The sequence below is a fragment of the Notolabrus celidotus genome, chromosome 8 (assembly GCF_009762535.1).
Source record: "Notolabrus celidotus isolate fNotCel1 chromosome 8, fNotCel1.pri, whole genome shotgun sequence".
NCBI classification, from domain to species: Eukaryota; Metazoa; Chordata; class Actinopteri; order Labriformes; family Labridae; genus Notolabrus; species Notolabrus celidotus.
The window spans coordinates 26624741-26650628 of record NC_048279.1 but is presented as its reverse complement, the minus strand read 5'-3'; the positions used below and the strand labels follow the sequence as shown (position 1 = coordinate 26650628).

The following is a 25888-nucleotide window of genomic DNA, read 5'->3' as shown; positions in this document are numbered from 1 at the left end:
ACAAGGGAGCTCAGGGACTCCAGAAAGGTCTATGGTTGGTAACTTTCAATGGGACAGGGAGAGTTAAAGTAAGTAATGGGGGGGGGTTGGGGGAGGGGGTGAGATAGGATCCCAGTGTGTCAGTGCGCCAGTTCCCTCGGCAGTCGAAGCCAATAGCAGCATAACTAAGAGCTGGTCAAAGCCGGAGCCAGCTCTAACTATAAGCTTTATCAAAAAGGAATGGAAAGAACCGTTGCTTCCCTCCACAGATGTAGGTTCCTTTGTATGAGTCAGCCTGTTAACACACTGCAGGTGATTCCCTGTATCATTATATAACAAGGTTTCTCTCTAAGTCGGCATTTCACTGTTGAGGCGATAATAAGAGATGTATTGTCAGTGACATGTCATCTGGCAAACCCACTGTTATATTTTCGAAAGCACCTTCTCACTCCATTAGGATAATGATTTGAGCGTTATACTGCTATCAGATTGTTGCTCCTGATCTCAGGCAAGTGTGTCACACAGATAATTACAGCCAGTGTCTTCTCGGTGTACTGCGCGGGCCCTCGTGACTGTAGCCCGCAAAAAAAATAAAGACAACTGAATGTACTGAACACACTTTTCAGAGCATGACATTCTTTTGAAAAGTATAACATTGACATAGCACTAACAGAAGTGAAAACTTAATATATACAGTATGTCTAAGCTTCAAGGTCAGCCGCAGTCTCCTAGTTTCACTCAGAGTGAAATCACAGTCTTCCTCTTAAAGACTCAAAAGTCTCCTATGGGGACTTTTCAACGCACACCGACTCAACCACTTCAGAACACCTTTTCATCTTCCTCTTTTGTGTGCTCGAAGCAGAGGATTTTCTTTCTTACACGTTGTCTTTTTCCTCCCACTCTCTGCAGGATATGAAAAGACAGAGGACACATCAGAGAAGACTTCCTTAGCTGACCAAGAAGATGCCCGGATGATACACCTCAATCAGCAGCAGTTCACAAAGTTCTGCAACAACCGGGTCAGGTAAGGAGATGTATTGGATTTGATTCAAATTGTTGATGGAAAAAATGTAGGTATGTACCGGTGAAAAATAGGGCTGCAAGAATTATCGAAAATGTTGAATGTTAAATTGGTATTCAGCAATGTTAAAAGTCTATACGCAGAAGATGAAATAGAGTAACCAAAAGCACATTATAACTCATAAATGCAGTGTTGCAGAGATGCCTTCACCCCCAAATTTGATGCCCAAATTATCTTCCCCTCCTTTTGGGAATCGTATCATGATGTCAAAATATTCATAGTAGAGTTCATTTCATGGGACGTCCAACTATCAAAATAACCAATGGGACAATGTTGGTGCAACATGCATAAGATAACCATCACCCATTTCTTGAGTCTTCAAGCAGCAGTACATCTGCTTGGGTGGTTACCAAGTGGCAACAGAATCACCAGGCGGTCCTCTTTAAAGCCCTGGGATGCCATCCTGTCCTGGGAATAACGTGAGGCATGTGATGGTGCATTGTGCTCATGCATGAACACTAGCATCTTTTTCACTTTAGCTGAATGTTTTTTCCTCCATGGAGGAAAATACAAAAGAGGATCGCCTCATGAACTGGCCTGCCTGCTTACCTGATCTCAACTGGACTGAGACCTTGTGGTCAATGATAAAGAAGATAATTTACAGTAAAGGCAAGAAATACAGCTCAAAAGAGCATCTTTGGAAAGCTATACAAGGTACAGCTCACAGAGTCAGCAGATGAGTCATCAGAAACCTCACTAAATCAGTTTACCAGTGACCTCTGACCCTCACTGAAAGAAAAGGAGGTTATATTGGACATTTGAGAATCACTTTAGATTTGAAATGTTTTAAAGACAGTTTTATTTTGTATTTAAATCTAAAGAAAATTGTTGTCTTTGTTGAAGTTTGAATACAGTTGTAGTAAATATTATTAATTTCATCAATAGAACGTTTAAAATGGTGCTTAGTTTTTAATTTTCACAAGTTATATGCTCTTATTACCAACTTACATAATAATTTGGCAACACTCATTTCTGCAGATTCTGCTTTTATTTAAAAAAACAGCAAACGTACTTTGAAAAGTATAATTTTAACCACACAGTTGAAAAAATATATATGCACTGTCTGACTTCTTGACAAATTTGAAAACGACTCTTGACATAGTTTTAAAAATATTCACAAAAATGCAACTTGCATAATAATTTGGAACACGGTGTCAAGTGGTATGCACTTGATTTGTAATCAGTGACATTTACAACAGAATATAAAGACACTGTGTAGAGGTTTAATGTACAGCTCACAAGTATGAGACAATGAAGGTGTCTAGCTACTCAGGCAAGCTTGTCTTTTATTGATTACTGTCCAGTACTTCCAGTATGTTTCTTAAAATGATTTTTTATCCTCACTGTGTAGAAAAATTCTCACCACAGTTTTATTCTCTCAAAGATTTTGCAGTTTGTGTGAAATGCTTCTGACTAAGACTAAGTAAAGGCCCAGAGGTCACCTGTGTTTTCCTGATGACCCGCTGCATGGCTTTGCCTCTTTGCACTTTAACCCTAAATCAACCATTACCCTCAGTGTCCTGGGAACAACAGTCAAATGTAACTATGGCTAGACTGTGTAGCTGCAACTTAAATAACCTGTGCAAGCTTAAATATTGAAGAGCGAGAATTCATTAAGGAGGCTTTTAAGTATGTTAGGAGGACTTTACCTTGAGGGAACGCTTTGCTAAGAAGACGCTGCCCCTCTGTTGTGACTGTAATGCAGACAGATCTGTAGGGAATCTTGTATTCTTGAGATTACTTTTGCACAAAACCCATTATTGAAAAAACGGGGTGGCCTTGACATGAGGAAACACCATGACCGCATCCTCAGGCATATGGAGTTTGATAAGTACCTGCAAGATTTGTATCACCGGTGGTGCCTCAGTCCAGATATGCCAGCCTGGCCCCTTTTATCCAGTAGTCCCTCTTGGAGAAGTGCAGTGCTTTTAGCATTAAAGGTCAAGCTTGTTGGGTCAGGCCGTCCTCTGTCAAGGAATATTACTGTTAGCGTTCCTGCTGCATGAGCAACCTTAGATGTGTATGTGCTTACATAGACAGCTATAAACTGAATAGGAATAATAAACGAAAAATGCAAGCATGCTTATGTGTATGTTTTGTATGATAAAGATGCACGCAGCAAAGAAAACTGCACAACATCTTTTTCTGATTTCTTTCCATAAACTACTTGGCTGTAAGAAAACTGATGCTGATTCTACTGTATTATTTCACATGACTGCAGTAATGTAAGAGAGGAAACACTAAGACAAAGGTAACATTAGTGTTATGCTTAACTTGCAAAAATGAAGCTGTTTTACTTCCTCATAATTTTCAGTGACTGAAACTATTACATGGTAACAACAAACAAAAAGGTTCGTGTTATACACAATGAAAAAATAAACTTCAACATATACTGGAGGGCTTAGGTCAGCAGACTCTGTATTCACTGGGGGTGAGCTGTCACACTGACCCTAGCAAGGGCGAATACTCTTTCACTGAGGAGGATGTGTCAGGATGTAGATATATTGAAATGAAACAGGTGATGGATCCTGATATTCCCTTTATTGAGGCAGAATTGGCTGGGAGTTTTGTAAAGTGTTGCAGTGTGTGTTGGTCAGCTGGTGTTGACTGTTGTTCTACCTCTTCAAACTCCTAGTGATGATGGTGTACAATATGAGCTCAGGTGTTTGAAGTGTTCTTAATTCAGAATCAGAATTAGAATCAGAAACACTTCATTTATCATTTATTCCTGCATGGTTTTTATTACTGTTTTTACTTCACTCATTTTAGCTCTCCTTACATTTGTCATGTACTTTATTGTTTTTGTTTTCACTTGCTATGTCTTGCACTTTGTAAACATATTTTTAAAAGGTGCTCTATAAATAAAATGTATTATTATTAATATTATTATCCCATGGAGGGGAAATTCAGTCATAACAGTATCCTCTTATACACAGTATGTAAGACAAAATATCAATAGAAAGAAGGAATACAATAAGATATAAATATGAATTAAAAAAATGAAATAAAATGAAAGCAAAATAAAATAGAATAAAATAAAATAAGATAAAATGAAATTAAACTAAAGTAAAGTAAAGTAGAGTGAAATGAATGAAATGAAATAAAAATGAAACGAAATGAAATGAAAGTAAAATAGTGTTTAACTTTCACATTGCACACTTTTCATGGTGAATATGTAACGTAAAGCTCCTTTACACCTGGGAGATTGCAGTATCCAAAGTGCTCCCAAACACTGGCCTATGATGAAGACGGGACTGAATTAAACATACATTAGCAACGCTGAGAGCTAGTTTGCTAAGTTAGCATTGCAACCAGCCGGTCGGGGCGGTCACACCAGTTGCCACAACTTTTTAACTATGGAAGCTGGTTGATGACAAACAATGTCAGAAGCCGGGTTGCCGTGGAAAAATTGGCAGCTGGTGTATTAAATAAATAAATAAATAAATAAATAAATAAATAAAATAAGAGGTTTAAAAATCAATTTCTTGACTTCTCAGATTGAGTCACAAAATGTCAGATTATGAATTGTGATTCTGACTGGAATCAACTCCCCCCCCACCCCTAGAAGTTCCTGTAATTTTTTGCTTTGTAGTAAAAGAGCTTTCTTTAATGCTTATTGAAGCTGCTTTTTTTCCAAATCACAGCTTTTGTATCTGGCTCCAATGTTGCCTCTTGTCCAATCATTTCAGAAGTAAACACTCCCTGCTGCTCTATTTACTGTGATTTCCGCTGAGTTCTTCTTTGTCCTTGTAGTTTCCTTGAGTACGAAATATCCTCAAACCTGTACCTGGCAGCCTGAAGGCACATCAGACCGCTCTAAAGATCTAATTTGTTCAAGAGGATTGCTCGCTGTCTCAAAGTGACCTGTAAAGACACTTACAGGAGCACGGTCTGTGATAAATGCTGAATCTAATCTTACAAGCTGATAGAAAGCCACACACAGGTTCTACTCTACGCTTTCCTTCTCCCTTTGCAGCATCACTGCCTGCTCTGTACACACAGCTCCTGCCTCTTATTCACAACAGAGAGCCTCCCTGTTGTCACTCTCATGCAGGAGGATTGTTGTGGATTGTTTGTTCAGCTGAGCTGGTTTCCTGGAAGGGATCTGGCTGTGATGTAAAGGTGATTTATCTCTGGGATGTTGACAGGTTATCCCATTGCAAACAGGAGTGGCAGTGTAAACCCTTTAACTTTTGTGTGTCCATGAGATGCATTATTTATCCTGCATGGACGACAAGAGATGACTGAGACATGCAATGACAGACTGACGTATAAAAAAACATTATCCACATGCATGATGACACCGGGGATAAATCTGTCTGAGTACGTCCTCTCTCATGAAGCCTCTCTCAAACCTCTCATTTCAACAACCTCCCATTATTAACTCTAAACAGTGGGCATGACTCACACCACATAATGGACATTTACCATCAACGCAAGTGTTCTAAATACAGATAGATGATGCTGGCTGAAAAGGACATTTAACACTAGGCCACTCATTCATCCATACTTGTTCAACTGGTTGGTTTACTCCATGCAGGTTCTGTTTGCAGTCGTCTTTAATAACATTTAATGTTCATGTGAGGTGACTTGTGTCATCCTCTAACAACCTCTCAGACCACACAGTCACTGTTTAGAAAGTCTGTGTATATTTTGATGCATTTATCACACCAAAGAGATGATTTTCATTCACACAAAGCATGTTCAGACTTCAGAGGGACCTGTCTGAACTGACTGTCTTCTCTGTGACCAGCTGACAGCCTTGGTGTATTTGGTTATCTCTTTGTGGTTTAATGTGTGATGGTCACACCTACTTGTCTTCAGCTGGCAGAGTTACAGAGTTACAGCCACTGCAGTGTACTGTGAAGTGTGATGAAACTCCCTTTTCTTTTCTTTTTTAAAGTTCCGTTTTTTGGGCATTTTTGCCTTTATTGGACAGGAAATCTGGATATACCAGTCTAGCCTGCGACAAGGATAAGATAAGATAATCCTTTTATTGTCCCACAACGGGGACATTTAAAGTGTACAGCAGCAAAGTGGACAGTGCAAAACAGTATAAAGTAAACAAGAGAATATATAATAACAATGATAATAATAATAATAATAATAATAATGATAATAATAATGTATTTTATTTATCACGCACTTTACATTTGGAGCAAATCTCAAAGTGTTACAGGGCAGTAAGAATTAAAGCAGGGTTAAAAACAAACAGTAAAATTCAGACACTTATTAAAAACACTGTGGGAGGTCAGATAAAAACTATGGATAAAACCAGGGAAATTAAAATTAGGGAAATGCCCTCTGAAATAAGAGCGATTTTAGTCCCTTTTTCAGTGGTCAGTGGTCTGTGGTGATCTCAGGTGGTCGGGGAGAGCATTTATTATAGCAAGTATTAAAAAGTTATTAGCAATTAAATTAAAGAAGTCAAAATAAGCATATCTTACGATGTATATACACAACTAAATAAGTACATTTATAAATATTTACAAAACCAGTGACGCAGTGAAAAATGTGCTATAGCCTCTTAGATCCCTAGGCCACCGGCGCCCTGGAAAGCCCCTTTTCATGTACTTGGCTTTGTTTCATATATTTTGATGGACTGTTTATGGCTAAATGCTTAACTTTTAGAAATTGAAAGTAATGCAATTTGTGGTGAATTGTGAAATATCATATGATAAGACTCTATGTTTCTCTTGAATTGAATTGAGTAGAATAGAATATATCTTTATTGTCAATGTACATTGTACAACGAAACTGAGGTGCAACCCCTTTCAGTGCAAAAGATGGATAAAAGAACAGCAGTAAAAGAAAAAGAATATATCATAAAAACCATAAAAACAGTGGACAAACATAAACCAATTAAAAATAAATAAAAACATGACACACATCCAGCATTCACAGGCAGACATTCAGTGAACAGGAAGATTTCCCAGTCCCATTGTATATTGCATTACTTGGCATTTAGTGCACTTAATTGTTCACCCTGGAATATCTTTGTACCTGTAATTATTGGTAAAGTCAGAACTACTAATAAGCCCTCAAAAAAATGTATATTTAATGCAATTAATTAGCAGCAAACCAACTTCTGTATATTAAATGATATCATAATAAAGCTTTCCAGTAAAAATAGTAGGATTGGGATGCTGCTGGTCTGGTGGTTTGAGCATGCGCCTCATGTACAGAGGCTATAGTTCTCGACTCCATGCCTCGGCCATTTGCTGCATGTCTTATCCCACTCTCTGCCCCCTCTGTGTCCTGTCTCTCTTAAGCTGTCCTATCTAATACATAAATAACACATCTACTAATCTTTATTTAGAAGTTGTTCATATAACTTTTGATGGTTAGTGGCTTGTATACTGTGATCATCTTCTCCTGGTAACAGCTGCTTCACATCTGTTTTCATCTGTAGTCTCCTGCAGCTCGTTTTGATTCATCTATAGCCCATGTGGCAGTCGTGACCAAATCCTTTAAAAACAAAAGATGTTGCTGTCATTACCATCATGCCGAGCATCCTCAGTACCTGTTGGCTTTTGACTGGTTTTGCTGTTTTCTTTGTGTGTAAACATGGACATCAGTGCCCTTAACATGTGAGAATATGTACATCACATTTCAAATCTACTCAGTAGAGTTCAGATTTTGTGTGTTTGATAGTTTAGAAGAGGTGTGATGTCTCCTTTGAAGTTGTAGCTAGAAGAGGAGCCATCCAAATCCCTTAAAAAATCCAACCAAAGTCACACATTAGTTTCATTTTCTCAAGAATTCTAATGATCAGATGTTGTGGTGACGGTAAACCTCTCCTCCCTTTGTGGTAATTATGAAATACGGTAATAAAAGCTCCTCTGTTTGCCTCTACCTTGCATTACAGTGAATCTCTGTGTGCAAGTGGAGGATGCGGTTTTCTCATGTAGTCTTAATCCTCTCGGCATTGCCAGGAAATAAAATACGAGATCCATAATCATCCATTAAGCAGGTTGTTAAACCAGATCTTGATCTTGCCCTGTGTCAGTGGAGGAAATAATGCAGTGTTCAAGAACAGTAAGACAAGCAGGACACAGTTTACAGAACTGTACTAAAACAGGATGACTGGAAATAAGATGAGCAGAGAGGGGAGGATGATGTCAAAGACAAGATGACAAAAGTATTGACAGAGAGATATGATGGGGCCTGCAGGGGAGAGCTGTGTCAGAGCTACACCAGCTACTTCTTTGAATCCCAGCAGATTGACTGAGGCGGTAGCTTTGAATTAGCATGATCAACCAGAGGGGTGTTGTTGTGGTTTGGATGATATGTCTACTTGTGATGTACCTCAACTTGAAGTTACTTCGAGGATGCTATAAGAGAAAGGATTCTTATAACCATGAAGTTTTAGATTTCACATATAGTTAGCTTTGAATCCAGCATACTCGTCTTTATGTTCATATCGCCCTGCTCTATCAACAGCAGTTAAAATTGAAATAAGCTGTATCTTTCACAGTGGACAAGTTCTCCTTGTCCGTTCACAGGATCTGAAGTAACTACAGTAGACTTGGCTAAAGACCAGACTTTACTGAAACAAAGCTGGGTCCTTTCTTGACCCTTGTTCTGACAGGACTCTTCATCAGGCTCCTCTGTGAGGCTGGTATTACATCGTACTGCTGTCAGAACAATGACCTGCTCTTACTCACTCGCTTTCACTCTGTCCCTTTCGCTCAGCACGGACAGCTTTGCTGTACCAGGCAGCCAGGATGACAGGGGATGTAGCACACTTTTCATTAACTCGTTTTAAAGTTTGACTCGTTTTACTTTAACTTTAACTTCTACAAACAACAATGCTTGTTGAACTGGATTCAGTTTCAGTTCTTTTGCTTGTTTTTAAAGCTCTTAACAGCCTTGCTCCTCCATATATCACTGATCTCCTGTCATTCTATGTTCCAACCCGATCACTGAAGTCCTCGAATGCTTCCTTTTTAAATGTTCCTCGTGTGTGGCCAGAGAGCTTTCTGTTTTTACGCCCCTAAGCTGTGGAACTCTCTGCCTCTGGACGTTAAAACGGCGAGCTCTCTGGGTGTTTTTAAAAGTAAACTTAAGACTTACCTTTTTAATCTAGCTTTTAATTTGGAGTGGTTTATTTTTAGCCCTGGACTGCATTATTATTTTTATTATTTGTATTATTATTTTAACCATTATTATTTGAATCATTGCTTTAACATTTATTTATCTGATTTAATTATTTATATATCTATTTATTTATTGTATTCATCTGATCTTGTTTTTTTGTTTTTTTTTTAAGTTATATTTTTTGACCTTTTTGCCTTTATTTGATAGTACAGCTGAAGAGAGACAAGAAATGTGGGGAGTAGAGAGTGGGGGGGGAGACATGCAGGAAATGGTCGACCGGTTGGGAATGAAACCAGCGACCCCTGCAACATGGACTTTAGCCTCTGTATGTGGGGCGCTTAGACCGCTAGGCCACCAGTGCCCCATTCATCTGATCTTGTTAACGCTACCTTATTTTTAACTTTTCTTTATTCACTATTATTAATTTTATTAATTTTACAGTATTTATTTTATTTTTAAGTATTTTATTTATAATCATGTCTTTTATAATTTTACCATTGCTGTTGTTTTCTGTCTCTCTGTTATTCTGTGAAGCACATTGGGCTGCATGTTTTTATGAATGAAAGGTGCTATATAAATAGTAAGTTGAGGTTCAATATATTATAAAATAAAACAATTTTAAGGTTGAATTAACTTTCAGTTTCTCAGCTCTTTGCTACCGCCCTTATATCTGTGTAACAGATTCAGTAACATCAAAGCATCACCTTTTATAGTCTGATCAGTGGGATTGTCCGTTTTAGTTGCATGTAAACTTTTAGTTCAAACTCAATACTGTGTATTTGAGAATGGATTGACAATGACGAAACATAATTCACTGCATAATCGACTGGCCCTTTTACACAGCTGTAAATCAGACTGACTCTCAGGCCGTTGAGGGCTTCACCAGCCTCGGTTTATTCCACCATCACAACCCCCCCTCCCGCTCCACCCAACCTCAATGCAGCACAGGCAACATACCTCAAACCTGCCAAGATCTCTGTACCACCCACTCTACCTGCTCTCTCTTTATTATTCTTTATGATCTCTTCTGTTTAGCAATGGTACACATACACAGATTTATGTTTGCACAAGGAAGTGGTGCTTTTACATAACTTCCTCAAGATAAGAACAAACAGATTGGATGTCAACAATGTGAACTAATCATTTGTTTCTCTCTTCTTCTCTTGTCTCCCTCTCTCTCCCTCCCTCCCTCCCTCCTCGTGGCCTCGTTTGCTGCTCGATGCCGTCTTCAGCACAGCCAAATATAATGTCCTCACCTTCTTGCCCCGCTTCCTCTACTCACAGTTCAGGAGGGCGGCCAATGCCTTCTTTCTCTTCATTGCACTCTTGCAGGTAAGTTTTCTGGGTGTTGCTAACACAGAATTCAAACGCAAACTACAGTGTTAACAGAGAATCACTGCTCTTCTCTGCTTCAATGTGTGCTCACATTGGTGTACCTATTTGACTGTTAGGCCTCACCTAGACATCACTTCCAAAGGTCATGTCTGTAATTTTATATACACACAGACATGCTCACGCACACACACAGTACTCTTTATATAGCCTGATGATGAATAATACATGTAATACTACAGTGTGTGCCCCTCCTTTAACAGGAAGGTTGATTTGCCTGCAGGGTCAGTACACTATACTGCATATTACATGCTTTGAAGATGCATGGGGTGCTGCAGATGACAGTAATTCAGGCCTTTGCTGTACCCCCACCTTTCCACTGCAGTAAAGCTGCATGGTGCTCACCTTTGTGTGACATGGGATATGGGAAATGTTCAAACATTCCAACTGATGCAGAGCCTCAAGTAAAAAATGCTACAGTGATGTGAAAAAATGAGAGTTTCTTACACGGGACTTCCAACAGATCCGTGTCCAGTCAGTCTCCGATCCGCTGAGGTCTGGCTCCGTGCGCTCTCGTCCGTCAACACCCACCGGTTGCGTTTTCGGAACGTAGCACAGAGCAGGACCGCCGTACAGCTGGAGTCATGTGACCGAGGTTTTCCCACGGCAATCATTGAATCAAGGATTCTTCTCCTCCTTTCCTCATCCATGTTGTCTTTATCAGCCACTGAAAACCTCTGACCTGTTGACTCCAGGCCTGCCTCCACTCTAACTGACATTCTTTTTTGTCATAGTCAAGTTAAAAATTATCTGCCGATAACACAGAGTGCTTTATTCTGAAAATGAACAGGGTTTTAATTTTGTTTTGGTGCCTTACTTCCTGTCCCGCTCCATCTGCTCTGAGGTGAATTGATGCGTCGTGCTCCGGCATCCGACAAAAATAGAAGTCTTGCGTTCCGACCTGCCGGATCAGAGACGCAGCCAGAACGCAACGGAGCGGATCCAGTGGGAGTTAACACATTGACTAGAATAAAAACCTATCAGATCCGGTGCCATGACAGATTGGAGACGGACCAGACATGGATCTGGTGGAAATTGGCCCTTAGTCTGTCTCTTTAAAACAGCAAGTGATCAGCACTGTCACTCTCTGAGTGATAAACACAAGCAGAAGAAAGAATCTCCTGCTCTGTGGTTTGTAGGTCAACACTAATCCCCTTTAAGAACAGATAAGACCTCAACCAGCAATCATCAGCACATGATTCAAAGGAAACCAAATCCACGTCTCAGGTGTTCAGAGCCTCTCAGGAAATATTAAACAATGAGAGAAGTGCAGCTGTATAGAACCCAGCCTCTGCCTGTGTTGGTGCTGACAGGCTAGCTTCGGTTAATGAGAGCTTTGCGGATGGGAAAGGGCTCTATCCAATGCCCTTGAAGTAGCTGCTTTGAAAAGCAGCCAGTGTGAATCTTCATTACCTGCCCTGTCGATGGAGCGACCTTGAATAAAACATCTATGCAGATGAGGGAGATGAGAGATCTATTTCGTTCAAGTTTCCTAACAGTGACGGTCTCTTGAGGCCCTTGTGGGGCTTTAATTACGCTGGTGTTTAGCAGTTAATTTGGAGAGACTTAAAATATCTCAATAATGAAACATTCAGTGGGAAGAGGAGCAGGAGCTGTTTGGGCTGGAATTACAGTCTTTAAGTTTTCATGTTGCATTAATATTTGGGTCGCGCCTGCTCAGTGCTGGTAAAAAAAAAATCTACCATTTTTGGTGGTGATCCAAAGGTCTGGAACAACGCTCCATAGAATAGTCTCTCTACATTATTTACAAGACCTGCATATGCATGTTTCTGGGGGTAAATTAGGCACTACTTCTCAACTAAAGATGCACAAAATGTCCAGTCAGTGTCAGTATGGTGCAGATTCTCTGAGATACTGACGTCTAGTGATCCCAAGTTAAAGCTAGGGCTGGTAGTCATGGAAAACTAGCATGAATTTGAATGTAGCATTTTCTCAGGACTCCGTCTAACCCCTCCCCCCCTCCCCTCGGAGCTCCTCCAAAACGACGCCCCTGCTCACATGCACGAGTGCCGCAGATTCGCAACCATATGATTCTGACTGATTCAAAACCGGTCCTCAGCACATTGTTTGTGTTTTGCACTACGTCAACTCATGTCTCCCTCAGCGGTAAGAAAACACCAAAACATTATCATAGTGAAAGCTCCTGATGGCAGGGATTGGTTGGTGTTTTCCCAGGTTTACTCTGGCTTTAGACAGAGGCTTTTTTCGCTCTTTTTTAAGAACACATTATGTATTGATTGCCATCAGGACATAAAGATCATTTTAACCAGGTATAACAGAAAGTATATCTAAATCTGACTACCAACCCCAGCTTTAATGCAACACGATTTCCACTTTTCAGGAGTTTCAGTTAGTTTATTTCTCTGTTTCTTCGATTCAGTTTCATCCACTGTGTCTGTGGCAGCTGAAACACTTGCAACTGTGTGCTCTGTGTGGTTTTTGTGATACTGTTGGCCGCTGACCTCAGTCTGAGTAGCTGCACTTGTGTGCTTAGCTTGTAGGCGGCTGCCCAAACTCAAAGTTTAAACTCAAAATTGGTGATATTATGATACCGTCTGACACAAAATGCACATTACTTTTCACATGTCAACTGGACATCTGGGAGTTTTCTATAGTGAAATGTACTATTCAAAGAAGCGGTGGTGTTGTTAGTTTCCAACACTGCAGTGGTAGGAAGACGCTCTGATAGCTTAACTACAGAGTTAAGGCACACAATTAGATAAAAGTAACATGTTTATTCTAGATGCTTTAACACCAACAGACCTACTTTTAATGCTTGAGAATATTAAACTGATTGGAATGGGATAAAAGGGAAAAGGTCACACAATGAAAATAATACAAACAGTAGATCCTCAGTTATTGTCAGCTTTTAATGAAACTAAATATTAGGCTTTTGTAACAGTGATGTTCAGTCTCATTGTCTTACATCAAAAAAGTGTGTGTTGTGTGTGTGTGTGTGTCTTCGTGAGGAAGAGTTGCCCACAATGAGACTTCCTCAAAGAGAGCGAACCATTTGACAGAAGCAGTTCAACCAGAATTTACAGCAAACTGATCTTGTTCCTGTGGCTTAGATGTGAAAAATTTGCATCATGCTGGCTTTAATGTTTGTGGGATCTAATTTGACAAACATGCGGCCACAAGTGAGGTTGGCAAAAATGACTGAGGCAATATATGGCTTAATAAGTCAAAAGATAATGATCACAGCAGCCTTAATGTCAAACAGGACCTTGAATGTCCTGTTGTTTTTCTTGACCACACACGCCCACGCCTGACTGGTTTGACATGTCTGACATGTTCAACATTCTTTGCCCTTTTTGAAGCCATGACAAATACTGAAACTATTATTATTTAAACATTCTTTTTCTTTTTCAGCAAATCCCGGATGTGTCTCCCACTGGTCGGTGGACCACGCTGGTGCCGCTGCTCTTCATCCTGGTGGTTGCTGCTGTAAAAGAGATCATTGAAGATCTGGTAAGACAAGAAAACTTCTTCAGGTTTTACAGCATTTTTTACTGCATGTGCAGCAACATTTTTAGACAAGTAATAAAGTTTATTGCACACAATGTCTTATAATGTATAGCAGGGGGTTCCCAAACTTTTCAGCCCCTGACCCCCAAAATATAGGTGCCAAAGACTCGCGACCCCCACTGTCCCTCAAAGTGATATAGTGTGGCTTCATTTGGCTGCTCTGCAGAAAATTAGCCTACCTACATGAGCATGTGGCTGTGATTCCTGTGCATTTATGAATTAACCTACTGCTACTAAGGCTTTTGATAATTCACTGTTCACTTACCCTAAACTTAGGAGTCATCTGGCAAAAAGAGAGGCAGAAAACTCATTACATTTTCTATTTTCAAGGTTTTATTTCATGTTTAGCTACTATTTCTGTAGATGTTTTTTACAATGATGGGTAAAATATACTTTTTTTTAGATAGCTTAAAAAAAAAACACTCTGGAAGACATATCACGACCCCCCATTTGTGTCTTGCGACCCCTCACTTTGGGAACCCCTGATGTATAGTATGTCAGTGTCCTGCTTTGGTCTAGAAAACTACAATTTGTGCAGGAATTCAGAAAAACACACATCAACTAGACCCTGATTAAGAAAAGCACGATTACAGGACAACAAAATGCAATCAACAAACTTTACATTTTACACTACTTAAGCCCCCATTGCATTCCAGCTATCACACTACACTTTCTTAATGATTGTAGACTATTTGGACATACAAATCTTTATATAAAAATACCTACCAAAAGACATCTGTCTGGGTACATGTAATTTTGAAATCTTGCTCTACTCTATTGATAAAGTAAGTCACTTTTCCTTAAAGGGACAGTCCTCCCGTAGCATGTAGGCTCTTTTTTCCACATACAGTACAGTATGCCTTCAAAGTGTTGAACTGTGAAGCGGATATGAATTGTTGATGGTGATGTGACCACAGCAGGATACTCCCAGACATATAGACACACCATCAGACACACACATCAACACACACACAATTTTCTGAGGTCACAGCTGTGCCCACTGCACCCACAGTACTCATTCAGTCAATTAACCTAGATACTAGATGCTCATGCACAAAGGCGGTTAATTCTAACAAAACAAAACAACTGTCTGCCCTCGAGAGGAATCAGAACTGTTGAACAGATGCTCGTGAAGTGCAAATTATTTTGCATGAAAGGTAGATTTGAGAATTAATTTGTTTGTTTAGGTGGAACAATTTTTTATGTAAGTTCTTGCTCCTTTTTTAAAAAAGCTCAAAAACACACTGACTCTGTGAGTAATCCACTCAAGTCTGTCCTAACTAAGTGAGGGAATGTTGCATCGCTCTGTATTGCAGTGACCCTGCAATGCGATCCTCTCTGCGGGTCCCGGTGGACAGATACTATTAGCTTCTATTTGGTGCTGAAAGGACCAGCACAGCACTTTTCCCCCCTCAGCCTGTTGTGAAAAACATGGGAACGGAGTAGTGATGACTCCGTCTTTATTGCTGAAGGTCACCTGCACACACGTCTGTTCCCTGAACCGCACTGTCCCTCATAAGTTGACCTGACAGGGCTGCATCGACCCCCAACTTCATGAATGATGCAAAATGGACACACAGTGTACAGCGCAATGCATCGTTCCATGTCGCAGACTGCCTCTGCTGCAGCAGATATAGGCAATGCTTCTACATAGTGCCCAGGAATGTTCAGATGAGATTTTATAAAGGAAAACAGAGTCCTTTGCAGTGTAGTTCTCAATGGAGTAGTATGCACTTTAACACCTCAAGTTAACATACAAAAACTGACTGCAGTGTTATTTCACAGCTCATATAGTCGGGCGGGATAGCTCATTCTGACAGGGTAGCTATTTTTTTGTGAGGCTGGAAATATATCACCATGAAAAGGTACTTCTATCACTTTAAAGCAGATTAAAGAAAGGTGGTGTATTCAGTCAGGTAAGACAGCTGATTCTGCCTGGTAGGGTAGTTCACTCCATCACCAAACAACAACGTCAATGAATCTAAACTCTAGAATTGATGGTAACAGAAAGATAACGTATCTGTTCATGTTGAGTATTCCATTTTTTTAGGTAGAGGAATTTATGAAATGTGAAGAGTTGTTAAAAAAGGTAGTTCATTCTGTCAGATTAGACAGCTCAGTCAATCAGGTGAGATAGCTCGTTCTGCCTGTTGGGGTAGTTCATTCTGTCAGAAAAAAACAACATCTCTGACTTAAAACTCTAGAAGTGAGGGTAACAGAAAGGTTACTCATTAGGTATACCAATTTTTTAGGTGGAGGAATTTATGAAATCTGAAAAGTGGGTAAAAAAGGTATTTCATTCTATCAGATTGCATAGCTTATTCAGTTGTAAATGTATGTTAAAGAAAGGTAGTGTATTCTGTAAGTTAGGATGGCTCATTCTGTACGGTAGGACATCAATCAGATAGAGGACTATCTTTGTAAATGTAGGTAAGAGAAAGGTAGCTCATTCGGTTAGGCAGGAAAGATAAATCAAAGAAAGGACTACCTTTGTTAATGTATGTTAAAGAAAGGAAGGGCATTCTGTCAGGTAGGGTCGCTCATACTGTAAGGTAGGACAAATCAATCAAAGAGAGGAACACCTCTGTTAATGTAGGCAAAAGACAGGTAGCTCATTCTTTAAGGCAGGACAGCTCATCATATCAGGGAGAACATTTCCCTGAAAACTGACCACTACATCAACCCAGCAGCTGGATGAAAGAAAACTTGGTTATTCAACCTCCCTTGTTGCTGCTCACTGTCTCATTAGGTTTATGTTGAAGCCATATTAGCAGGTTAATCAAGGTAACACTGCAGATGCTCTACCCTTTTTATCTTTCGCTGCCTTCATTTTTCTGCCCATGACTGAAGTCCACAGAGGCCTGATACTGCAGTATTTATGCATAACCTGAGTATGCTTCTCTCCATCCCCTGTGCTGTGATTACACACATCATCCTAATACAGAGCATCTCCTTTTCTCCAAGTCCGTCGGGACAAAGGGAACGAGAGGGGAAGAGACAGAAAGAGAAGAGTAGAGAGGGGTGCAAGGCAGGAAAAGTTGTGCTGTAGCTTCACTGCTTATACACGTGTCTGAATAGAGGAGGGGATGTACAGCACTGACAAATGGCGTGGATGAATGAAACTAGCTGACAGCCTCTGCACAGAGGATGATGAATGAGCTTTGTAAAGGTCTCCACCAGCAAACTTTTTTTTTTTTTTTTTTTTCCGGGGCTGGTACAAGGCTGCATCTGTGTGACAGAGCCAGCCTATTCTTAAGACACTGCAGCATGTTGCATGGTTATTAAAACAAATTTGTGTCAAGTGGAGCCTGAAAAAGAAGTCAGGGGAGGAACAGTAAAACATCTCAGAGATTAAATAATAGAAAAATCCAAGAAAATGATGGAAATGTGGATCAGAGTTTCACAAAGCCCACACGAGGTCATCAATGTCAACAGCCGACAGATAATCAGTTCATTGTCATCCAGGAGCTGCCATCAGGGGATTCAGACTTCAGAATATTCAATGCAGGTGTAGTCCAGAGGTACTCCAGCCTCAACATGCAGGGTACAAGGAGCATTTGTTTTTGTGGTTTTAAGATATCGAGCTTGAGTCCACAGATTATTGAAGAAAATCCGGCTAAGGAGAGTGATAAATACCTCTCCCCCATTAGCCGCTCTATTGATGTAACCCCAGTCGCTGTGGTTTTTCAGGAGCTTGAAAACAGTTTTTGTCCCTTGAAATGTACATTTACAGTGTGCCAAATTACACCAAATTAGCCTCAAATTGAATTAGAATTGGAGTGAATTAGAGTGGATCTTCAGAGCAAACAGATTATTAGCAAGGCTGTGAGTGGATTTGTCCTCTCCTCCCTAATCAAGTGCAGCACGCAGCTCCACGCTTTAGGAGCTGCGTTTAAGAAACACAGTGATTATTTATATGAGACGGACTCAGCAACACATTATTACTCAGCGTGATGCTAGTTGACAAGCTGTCCCTTGGTATCAGCTGTTAAAGTCACATTTGATTGCATGGCTGGTCAGCAGACAAGAGGGACATGAGGGGCAGTCATACTGCTGATGCTTCTTTTGATGTGGCCACATACACCACGTATACAATACTTTGTTTAGTGTGTCATGAGATGCTGTTTTAATGTGCAGAATAGGGCTGCTGGATATTTCAGGTTATTTCAGCAGCTATAAAAACAGGTGTCATAGACCCTGCAGTGAGTGGAAAGGTGTGATCCTTCTTCGACTTGTAATTGATGAGTTTTTTGGACAGCCCTTTAGCTCTTAGTCGGGTGTTAACTCTTATTGGACATGTCCCTGTTGGGCTTACCCTCTTGCTATACTGAGATGTTGAGGATTTTGCAACCCCTCTTTATTTTCTTTGCTTTTTTTTTTTTTTTTTCAAAGATCTTTTTATTTAGATTTTTACACTCTTCAAACAAAAGATCAATGCAAACAATTCAAGTAAGTGATGTTTTTGTACAAGAAACACAATAAAAAAATAAAAATAATAATATGTGATAATAATTTAAAATAAAAGATTCATAAATATGATAAATACTTAAGCAGGAAAATAGAGAATAGTGCAACTGTAATACAATTGATAAGTGAATGTCAAAAAATGAATATTTGGAAAAGGTAAAAAAGCAATAAGTATAAAAATACAAATATATATCCATATATATGTACACATACATACATACATACATACATACATACATACATACATACATACATACATACATACATACATACATACATACATACATACATACGTACTTACTTACACATGAAAATAATAATAAACAAATAAAAAAATGAATAAATAAACAAACAAATAATAATAATAGGAATTCAAATTATTTGTTTGTTTTTTTGTATTTATCCAATCAAATTAACACACAGGAATAATCCTCCTCAGGGTTGGACTTATAAAATGTTCTCTTACACTGTATTGAAATGACTTTTAACTAATGTAAAATGTGTTTGTGTGCTCTCTCCTTACAGAAACGTCACAATGCTGACGGTGTTGTCAACAAAAAAGAATGTCAAGGTAATGAAAACGTTTCTTCTTTCTTTTTCTGAATGGTTAAGTCAGCGGATTGTTGGTCTGCCTGTAAACTGTGAAACTTCATGTAGTTGGAAAGTCTTCACCTCACCAGTTACCTTATGGCCCTTTCCACTACACACTTCCAGCCCTACTCAACTCGACTCGACCCGGCTCTGCTCGACTCGACTCTTCTCGGTTTGGGTACCTTTTCCACCAGCCCGAGTACCGACTCACGGTGGGCGGGGTCGTGAGAACACAACCGCAGAAACTGCTCAAGTCATTTTGAACACGACACAAACACAACAATCACAAACAATGGAGGACATGGTGTACTTGCTGCTCGGTCTGTGGCTTTTTGTAGCAGGCCGAGTAGGACCTTGTCAACGGACCGTGGAGAAACTTTGCGTCCAGACATTGTACAGTACCAAGCGGCATCCTCCGGTCTCAAAATATGAGTCCAATTCGGAAGTGCTAAAAACTGCAGTTCATCGAGGATCCACTTGAGGCTGACTCCGGAAGTACCGGAAACCACATACACTCCAATTAAAAAAAAGACGATCTTTACAGCAGAAATAACAATGTTTACAGCCTGGTACAAAAGACGAGTGTAGTCTGGATAGCCCATTTCTCGATCGGCACACACTGTAGGGGTAGAATTCTTTCATAAAACGGCAATTTTGAGATTACGAGTCTTCCAATGAGAGGCACAGCTGACTTGATTGACAGGCGGTGAACACTCAAAGCCCGCCTCTTTACCTCACAATCGCTGTTGACGATTGGCCTCAAAACAGCGCTTCAGAAACAGATGGGTGACGTCAGGGATACTACGTCCATATTTTATACAGTCTATGTACAGTACTGATGTCGTTTTTTAAAAATGGCGGGTTTGATTCCTGTGTTGGGCGTCAAGCTCATGACTCTTCGGTGACGTCATTCTCTGACCAATCAGTGGCCGGCAGTCCGTCAACGTCACCTTTTAGTATTGACTCAGCTCGCTTGGAACCAGAGCAGAGCAGAGCAGGTACGAAACACTGGTATCTGACACGAGGTACCGCGCCCGTGAAAACGTAACACAAACAGAGTAGAGTCGAGTCAAGTCGAGTAGAGACGGACCAATGGAAAAGGGCCATTATAAACCTTTAGGAAAACCTATTTTCTGCATTGTAACATGGCTAAAAAGAAAATCACTACATGTTTGTCATGTGCTTCCCCCCTGCTTGCATTCTTTCATCCTGGTCGCCTTTACTTCCTCTTTGTGTCATACTGTAACTTCCCTTCCTGTCTTTCCTCTTTCCACACAGTTCTGAGGAACGGTGCCTGGGAGATTGTGCACTGGGAGAAGGTATGTACACACGTCGTGTAAATAACAGCCAATTCCACACGTTCACATTTTTAATAATCCAGAGCTGAGAACAGATCATTCACTCTACCAGCTCGCCCTCCATTGTGGAGTTGTCAGCCAGAGAAATCTCACACATACACACCCTGACCCCTCTAGTATGCAGTCTCTAATTAATCCAGCGTTTCCATGTGGACGGTCATTAGGAGGCGATGCTGGAGGACAAAGACGAGCCTCCTCATGATGAAACAATTTTCTTATTGCGGCTGGAACCAAAGCAGAGGATGTGGTTAAAACACCAGCTGTGTAGAAGTGACCATTGTCCATTAGAAGCACATTAAGCACGTAGCATTTTAGAATAAGGGGAATCTTTCAGTTTCATTACTTTTACTGAAGTCACAAGACAACACTACATATAAACATGCTGAGATAAGATGAAAAACACAGATCAGGGCGTGAGGGATGCATAATCAGATGAAGTAAAACGTCATTGGCAGACAAAATATTTAATTCATGCGTCATCTCGGTTCCTGCAGGGAAAAATCAGTGTGTTTCTTGCTGGTATGTGAATGTCCCTCTTAATACGCACAGAAATCTTCTCTAAAAAGGCGAGCTGTAAATAATTGATGCATTTTACATCTTAAAGCAGCGTCTCTTCCAAAGTTTAGTTTTCTCTTTGAGTAGTTACTTTTTGGATCACTCAAACAAGGCCAACATGAGTTCTTGCTTACATCACCAGTGTTTTAAAAAGAGACAAAATTACCAGGAATAGTCCATTTGTTTCTCAAATGTTGTCGTTTAACTGATTGTTTCAATGCCTGTTTTGAAAAATGAAACTGTATCTACTTTTGTTCCACCTTGTGTTCTTCTGAAGTGATCAAATGATAGAAAATGTCTTTGTGTTTTCTCCTGCTATGTCAAATTCCTCAGTGATCGAGAGGACTGCTGCTGTCTCTTCTCCTCATTTGTGTTTTATGTTCACTTACTTAACTGTACTTACCCTTGTTCCATCACCAGCTGTGCATTTTTACTCCTGATGTTAAACTTATGTATTCATTGATGCTGTTTTATAGGCTGTGCTCAGCAGTAACCAGTTTATCTTCACAGGTTGAGGTGGGCGATGTTTTTAGAATAAAAGGCAGTGATTTCGTTCCTGCGGATGCTGTCATTTTATCATCCAGGTATCAGAGTCCACCCTGCTTCCAGACTATGGGAAACGCCTTCTTCTTCTTTTTTCTTTTTGCTCTCTCTCAGCTCCTCCGGGAGAAGTGATGGTTGGAATAGACATGAACAGAAACCTTTAAAGTGGCTTGAGATCTTGAAAATTTGAACTCAGAATTTAAAACAGGTTCTTGTGTTGCATTGCGAAGAGCCTAGTAAAGAGATATGAGGATGTGCATGTTGTAACAACCATCTCTTCTCCAGGTGGGAAGGCTTTTGACTGATTTTTGGTTTAAAATGGATCAATCATGTCAACATAAACCAACCTACCTCCTTCACCTTGTCTAAAAACCATTTGGTCTTGCTCTGGATTGATTGCTCTCCAAAGAAGGAAAAAAACACGGCACAGTGATGTCAAACGTCTGCTTTACTCACACAGATTTCCTGTTTCATTGATTTGTTCTGAGTAGAATTCATCTTTTACTAAACACTGATCCTTCTGAGCAGTTTTATCATCAATGATTTTGTGAAAAGGAGAACAGATGACTGATCATGTTTCTCTTGTCATCTCCCTGAAACTGAAACAGTTGTCTCTCTCCCCTTACTTGTTTGCTGTTTGTCTGTCTTGTCTGTTTTTTTTTCCTTTATCCTCTCCATCTTTCCCTTCTCCCCCCTCTTTTTTTTTCTCTCATCCTTCTCCACAAAACAACTGCCACACCTCCTCTCTCTCGCCCCCTGCTGGTGTGTGGTTGGTGATATCAGGTGGCTGTTGGGGAAGTAGTCAGAGCTTCAAATGGGGATCACCTCCCGGCTGACCTCGTCATACTGTCGTCCAGGTCAGGAAACCAGCAACATTACCAACTAAACAGCTGTGGGAGAGAGCGACTGGGGCGGGACATTTTAAGCTCTTACTCCTGAAACAAATAACATACTTTATTTGATGCAGTAGAGAAAGGAAGTTTCCCTGTTTTCCCTTGACCAAGTTTTTTAGCATCCTCAAATCTGGTCTATTTAAGTCTTTTCATTGTGTTTTACTTTGTTTGAATGTTTGGCTGAAACATCTGCCAAAAGTAAATAGAGATTTGTAGCATTACAGTATTATGGGTGTGAATATATTTGTCATATTCTTGCCCTTGCATGACTTGTACTGCACCCAGAATGCAACACTTGGATTTGATGTGACAAACTGCATGCAGTCGCGCTCCAAGATGTAAAGCTGGAAAGAATCTTGGAACTTTTAGTTTTCTTGCTAACTTTCCACTACATGTAACTTAAATGCAGTCAGTGAAGTTTATTAATTCTCAGTCAGACTTAAAACATTTGATCTTTATTATCAGCACCTTCCAGTATCAGAGTTCACATCCTGGCCATCAAGCAAAGCTCCCATCTGATGACAAATAGCAGCAGATTCCAAACCTCTCATTGATTGCGGTCGGGCTCCAGTGTCCAGATCTCTTTTTGATTTTTCCCTCCCTCCCTCCTTGTGTGTGTGTTTGGACCAGACTCCGGTATAAATAAATCACTCCATTAAAAGAGTAGCTAACCAGAGACCCAGTTCACCTTAAGCACCGGGCATGCTCTCCTTCTCTCTGTCCCCTTGCCCAGAGTCTGTCAGAGGCCCATTTGTCTGCTCTGTTTGTTGTGCTCGGCATGCCTGCTTGCTCCTATCACACCACTCTGGTGTTTCCTCTCTCTCCTTTCTCTCTGACCTTTCTGTAGTGTTCTTTAGCTTTTCTTGATAGACAGGTTCACAAACAAAGATGCTATGTCTGATTAAAGGACATCTAGTGTACATTAAGTGAGAAACTTCCACTCAGTAAGACTTTAAAGTAGCTTTATGTAGCTGAGTAGATGTAAAGCTGACATGCAACATGTTAGTTTGTAGTGAGCTACCTTTACAGAACTGTAGGAGCCTTATGGAACAAAGTTTTGTGACCCAAATCAAAATTTCACTTTTAACTAGCTGAGACTGATTGGGAAGTAAAATCTATAGTGATATGTCATTTTCAGAATAGAACAACCTTCCCTATGCTGATAATTTGTAACTGTTTTTATAAAATACTGAACACTAGAGGGTAGATACACGTTGATACATGTTTAAATATCAGTTCATCGTCATTTGATCATGCAACTCCAAGTGTCTTTATCCTCTTCCTTACTACAGTGAACCACAGGGTATGTGCTACATTGAAACATCTAATTTGGATGGAGAAACAAACCTTAAAATCAGACAGGTGATTGTCTTTTCTTAACTCTTTAGTCATTTGGTCATAAGTTGAAAATTTGATAATGAAATCCAAGCGCTGTCATGATGCTTCTCTATATTCAACAAAAGGGATTGCAGTTGAGTGTGGACATGAAAGACATTGACAGCCTGATGCGTCTCTCTGGGCGGATGGAGTGTGAGAGCCCGAACCGCCATCTTTACGAGTTTGTTGGAAACATTCGCCTGGATGGACACAGGTGAGCTGAGCCTAGTCTCTCTTGATGGGTTGTGATCTTATGAGCAGTATTTTAGTAGTAATGGAATGCTATCATTCATCACTCTCTCCCTCCCGACATCCACAGTGCCCCAACCCTGGACACTTTTAAGAAAGCAGTCAAAACGCACCTTTTCCTCAAGGCCTTTCCCAGTTAGATAGTGTTATCCCCACCTACCCCCCAGACCCCCTACCTGACCCTGTGAAGCGACCTTGGGTTTCTTGAAAGGCGCTATATAAATACCAGTTATCATTATCAGAAGCAAGGACTCAGTTTCACCAGCATACAGCTGATCATGTACATCACAAAGGCTTTGATGCATGTCAGGGTTAACCCCATATTTACAACGTGTTCAAGACATACACGGTAGTTTCTATCACATATACACATGTGAAATCAGATTTAAAATGAAAAGCTCAATTTATTTATGAAAACACTTTTTATAACAGACAGGGGAAAAGATCAAGTCTTGCTGTAATTCAAATTTTTCTAAACAGGTATACTGACATGAAAAGGTGTTCCAAAACATCAACAATCTTGGATCTCATTGGAATTCATTGCTTGACATCCTCTAATGGCGCAATGTGATATACCCTTCTGGGAACAGATGCTAACTTTTCAGTAATTCAGGTGTAGCCTTTGTAACGACTCGTAGCCAAGGCTTCCTTTTCATTCAACTCACATCTGCAACCTAAACCCTAATTTTGGTACACGACATTCCCTGGAGTAGCACCCATTCATCTTTGTAAAGAAGTTCTCCTTAAAAAGTGTTTTACACAGTGACTAACTTCAGCAGTATAAGCCTGAAAGGAAAATCAATTTTCTTCATTTTGCCCAAATAACATCACAATGCTGTGTACAAAGGAAAAATGCAAACTTTGTCAAGTCTGTCCTCAAGAGGAGAAGATAACGACTTTTAAAATAGTTTGTCGAATGAAGGCTGGATCGATCATTGCTGATGCATTCAGGGAAGTCTGGACTAATACATGCTGATTAGCTTTTACAACACAGTGTCAGGCAGACCTGTCACAACTGCATTCTACATTCTTATGTAGAATCTGCAAATAGAAATGACAGCATCACCAGCTTGTGGATTTGAGTGTTTCAGAATTGACCATAGGTTATGAATAATTTTGGCTTATTGTCAGGAGGAATAAAAAGGTTATTGCAGCATTATATTGAAGACTTGCAGTGAACTGATTTTATAAAATTTGATAATTATAAATGAAAAACAGTCACACTTCAGTTCAAACCAATACGTTTTTAATGGAAAAATAAATGAGTTGATTATCTGTACTGTAATTGACCTTGTTGGCATGCTATTCCTTATGAAATAAACTCATGGCATTGATGTTTCTTACTACAGTACAGTACCACTGGGTCCAGACCAGATCTTACTGAGAGGAGCTCAGCTGAGGAACACTCAGTGGGTGCACGGTGTGGTGGTCTACACAGGACATGACACAAAGCTCATGCAGGTAAAACATATCTGCAAAGCATCTGGAGGGCACGACTTACCAGAATGAGTTAGAGAAAAGAGTCCTGTCAGGTGAACTGAGTCAGATTCTCAAAACATTTATTTTGTGGATAGCAAGATTAATATTTAAAGTAAACAATTATTTTCAAAGTTGTAACAAACTGCTTTTAAAACTTTAAAACTAAAGCTTATCTTTTTCTTTATTTGATATGATTAGATTTTATTTATTTATTTATTTATTTATTTATTTATTTATTTACCAGTTCATATTATGTGGCTAAAATTGATTAGTGG

At 39.9% G+C, this 25888-nt stretch overlaps 1 protein-coding gene across 4 annotated transcripts in view; it reads left to right on the top strand.

The window, feature by feature from the left end:
* The window catches only part of atp8a1 (ATPase phospholipid transporting 8A1), a 130285-nt gene that overhangs the window by 23581 nt on the left and 80816 nt on the right, over positions 1-25888 (top strand). For all 4 annotated transcript variants that reach the window (XM_034689800.1, XM_034689798.1, XM_034689799.1 and 1 more), the window contains exons 2-10: positions 889-1003; positions 10393-10492; positions 13946-14044; positions 19094-19139; positions 20438-20478; positions 22399-22472; positions 23801-23870; positions 23972-24099; positions 25484-25595. In XM_034689800.1, the coding sequence (XP_034545691.1) occupies positions 889-1003; positions 10393-10492; positions 13946-14044; positions 19094-19139; positions 20438-20478; positions 22399-22472; positions 23801-23870; positions 23972-24099; positions 25484-25595 (785 nt within the window). The remainder of the gene's footprint in view (positions 1-888; positions 1004-10392; positions 10493-13945; positions 14045-19093; positions 19140-20437; positions 20479-22398; positions 22473-23800; positions 23871-23971; positions 24100-25483; positions 25596-25888) is intronic.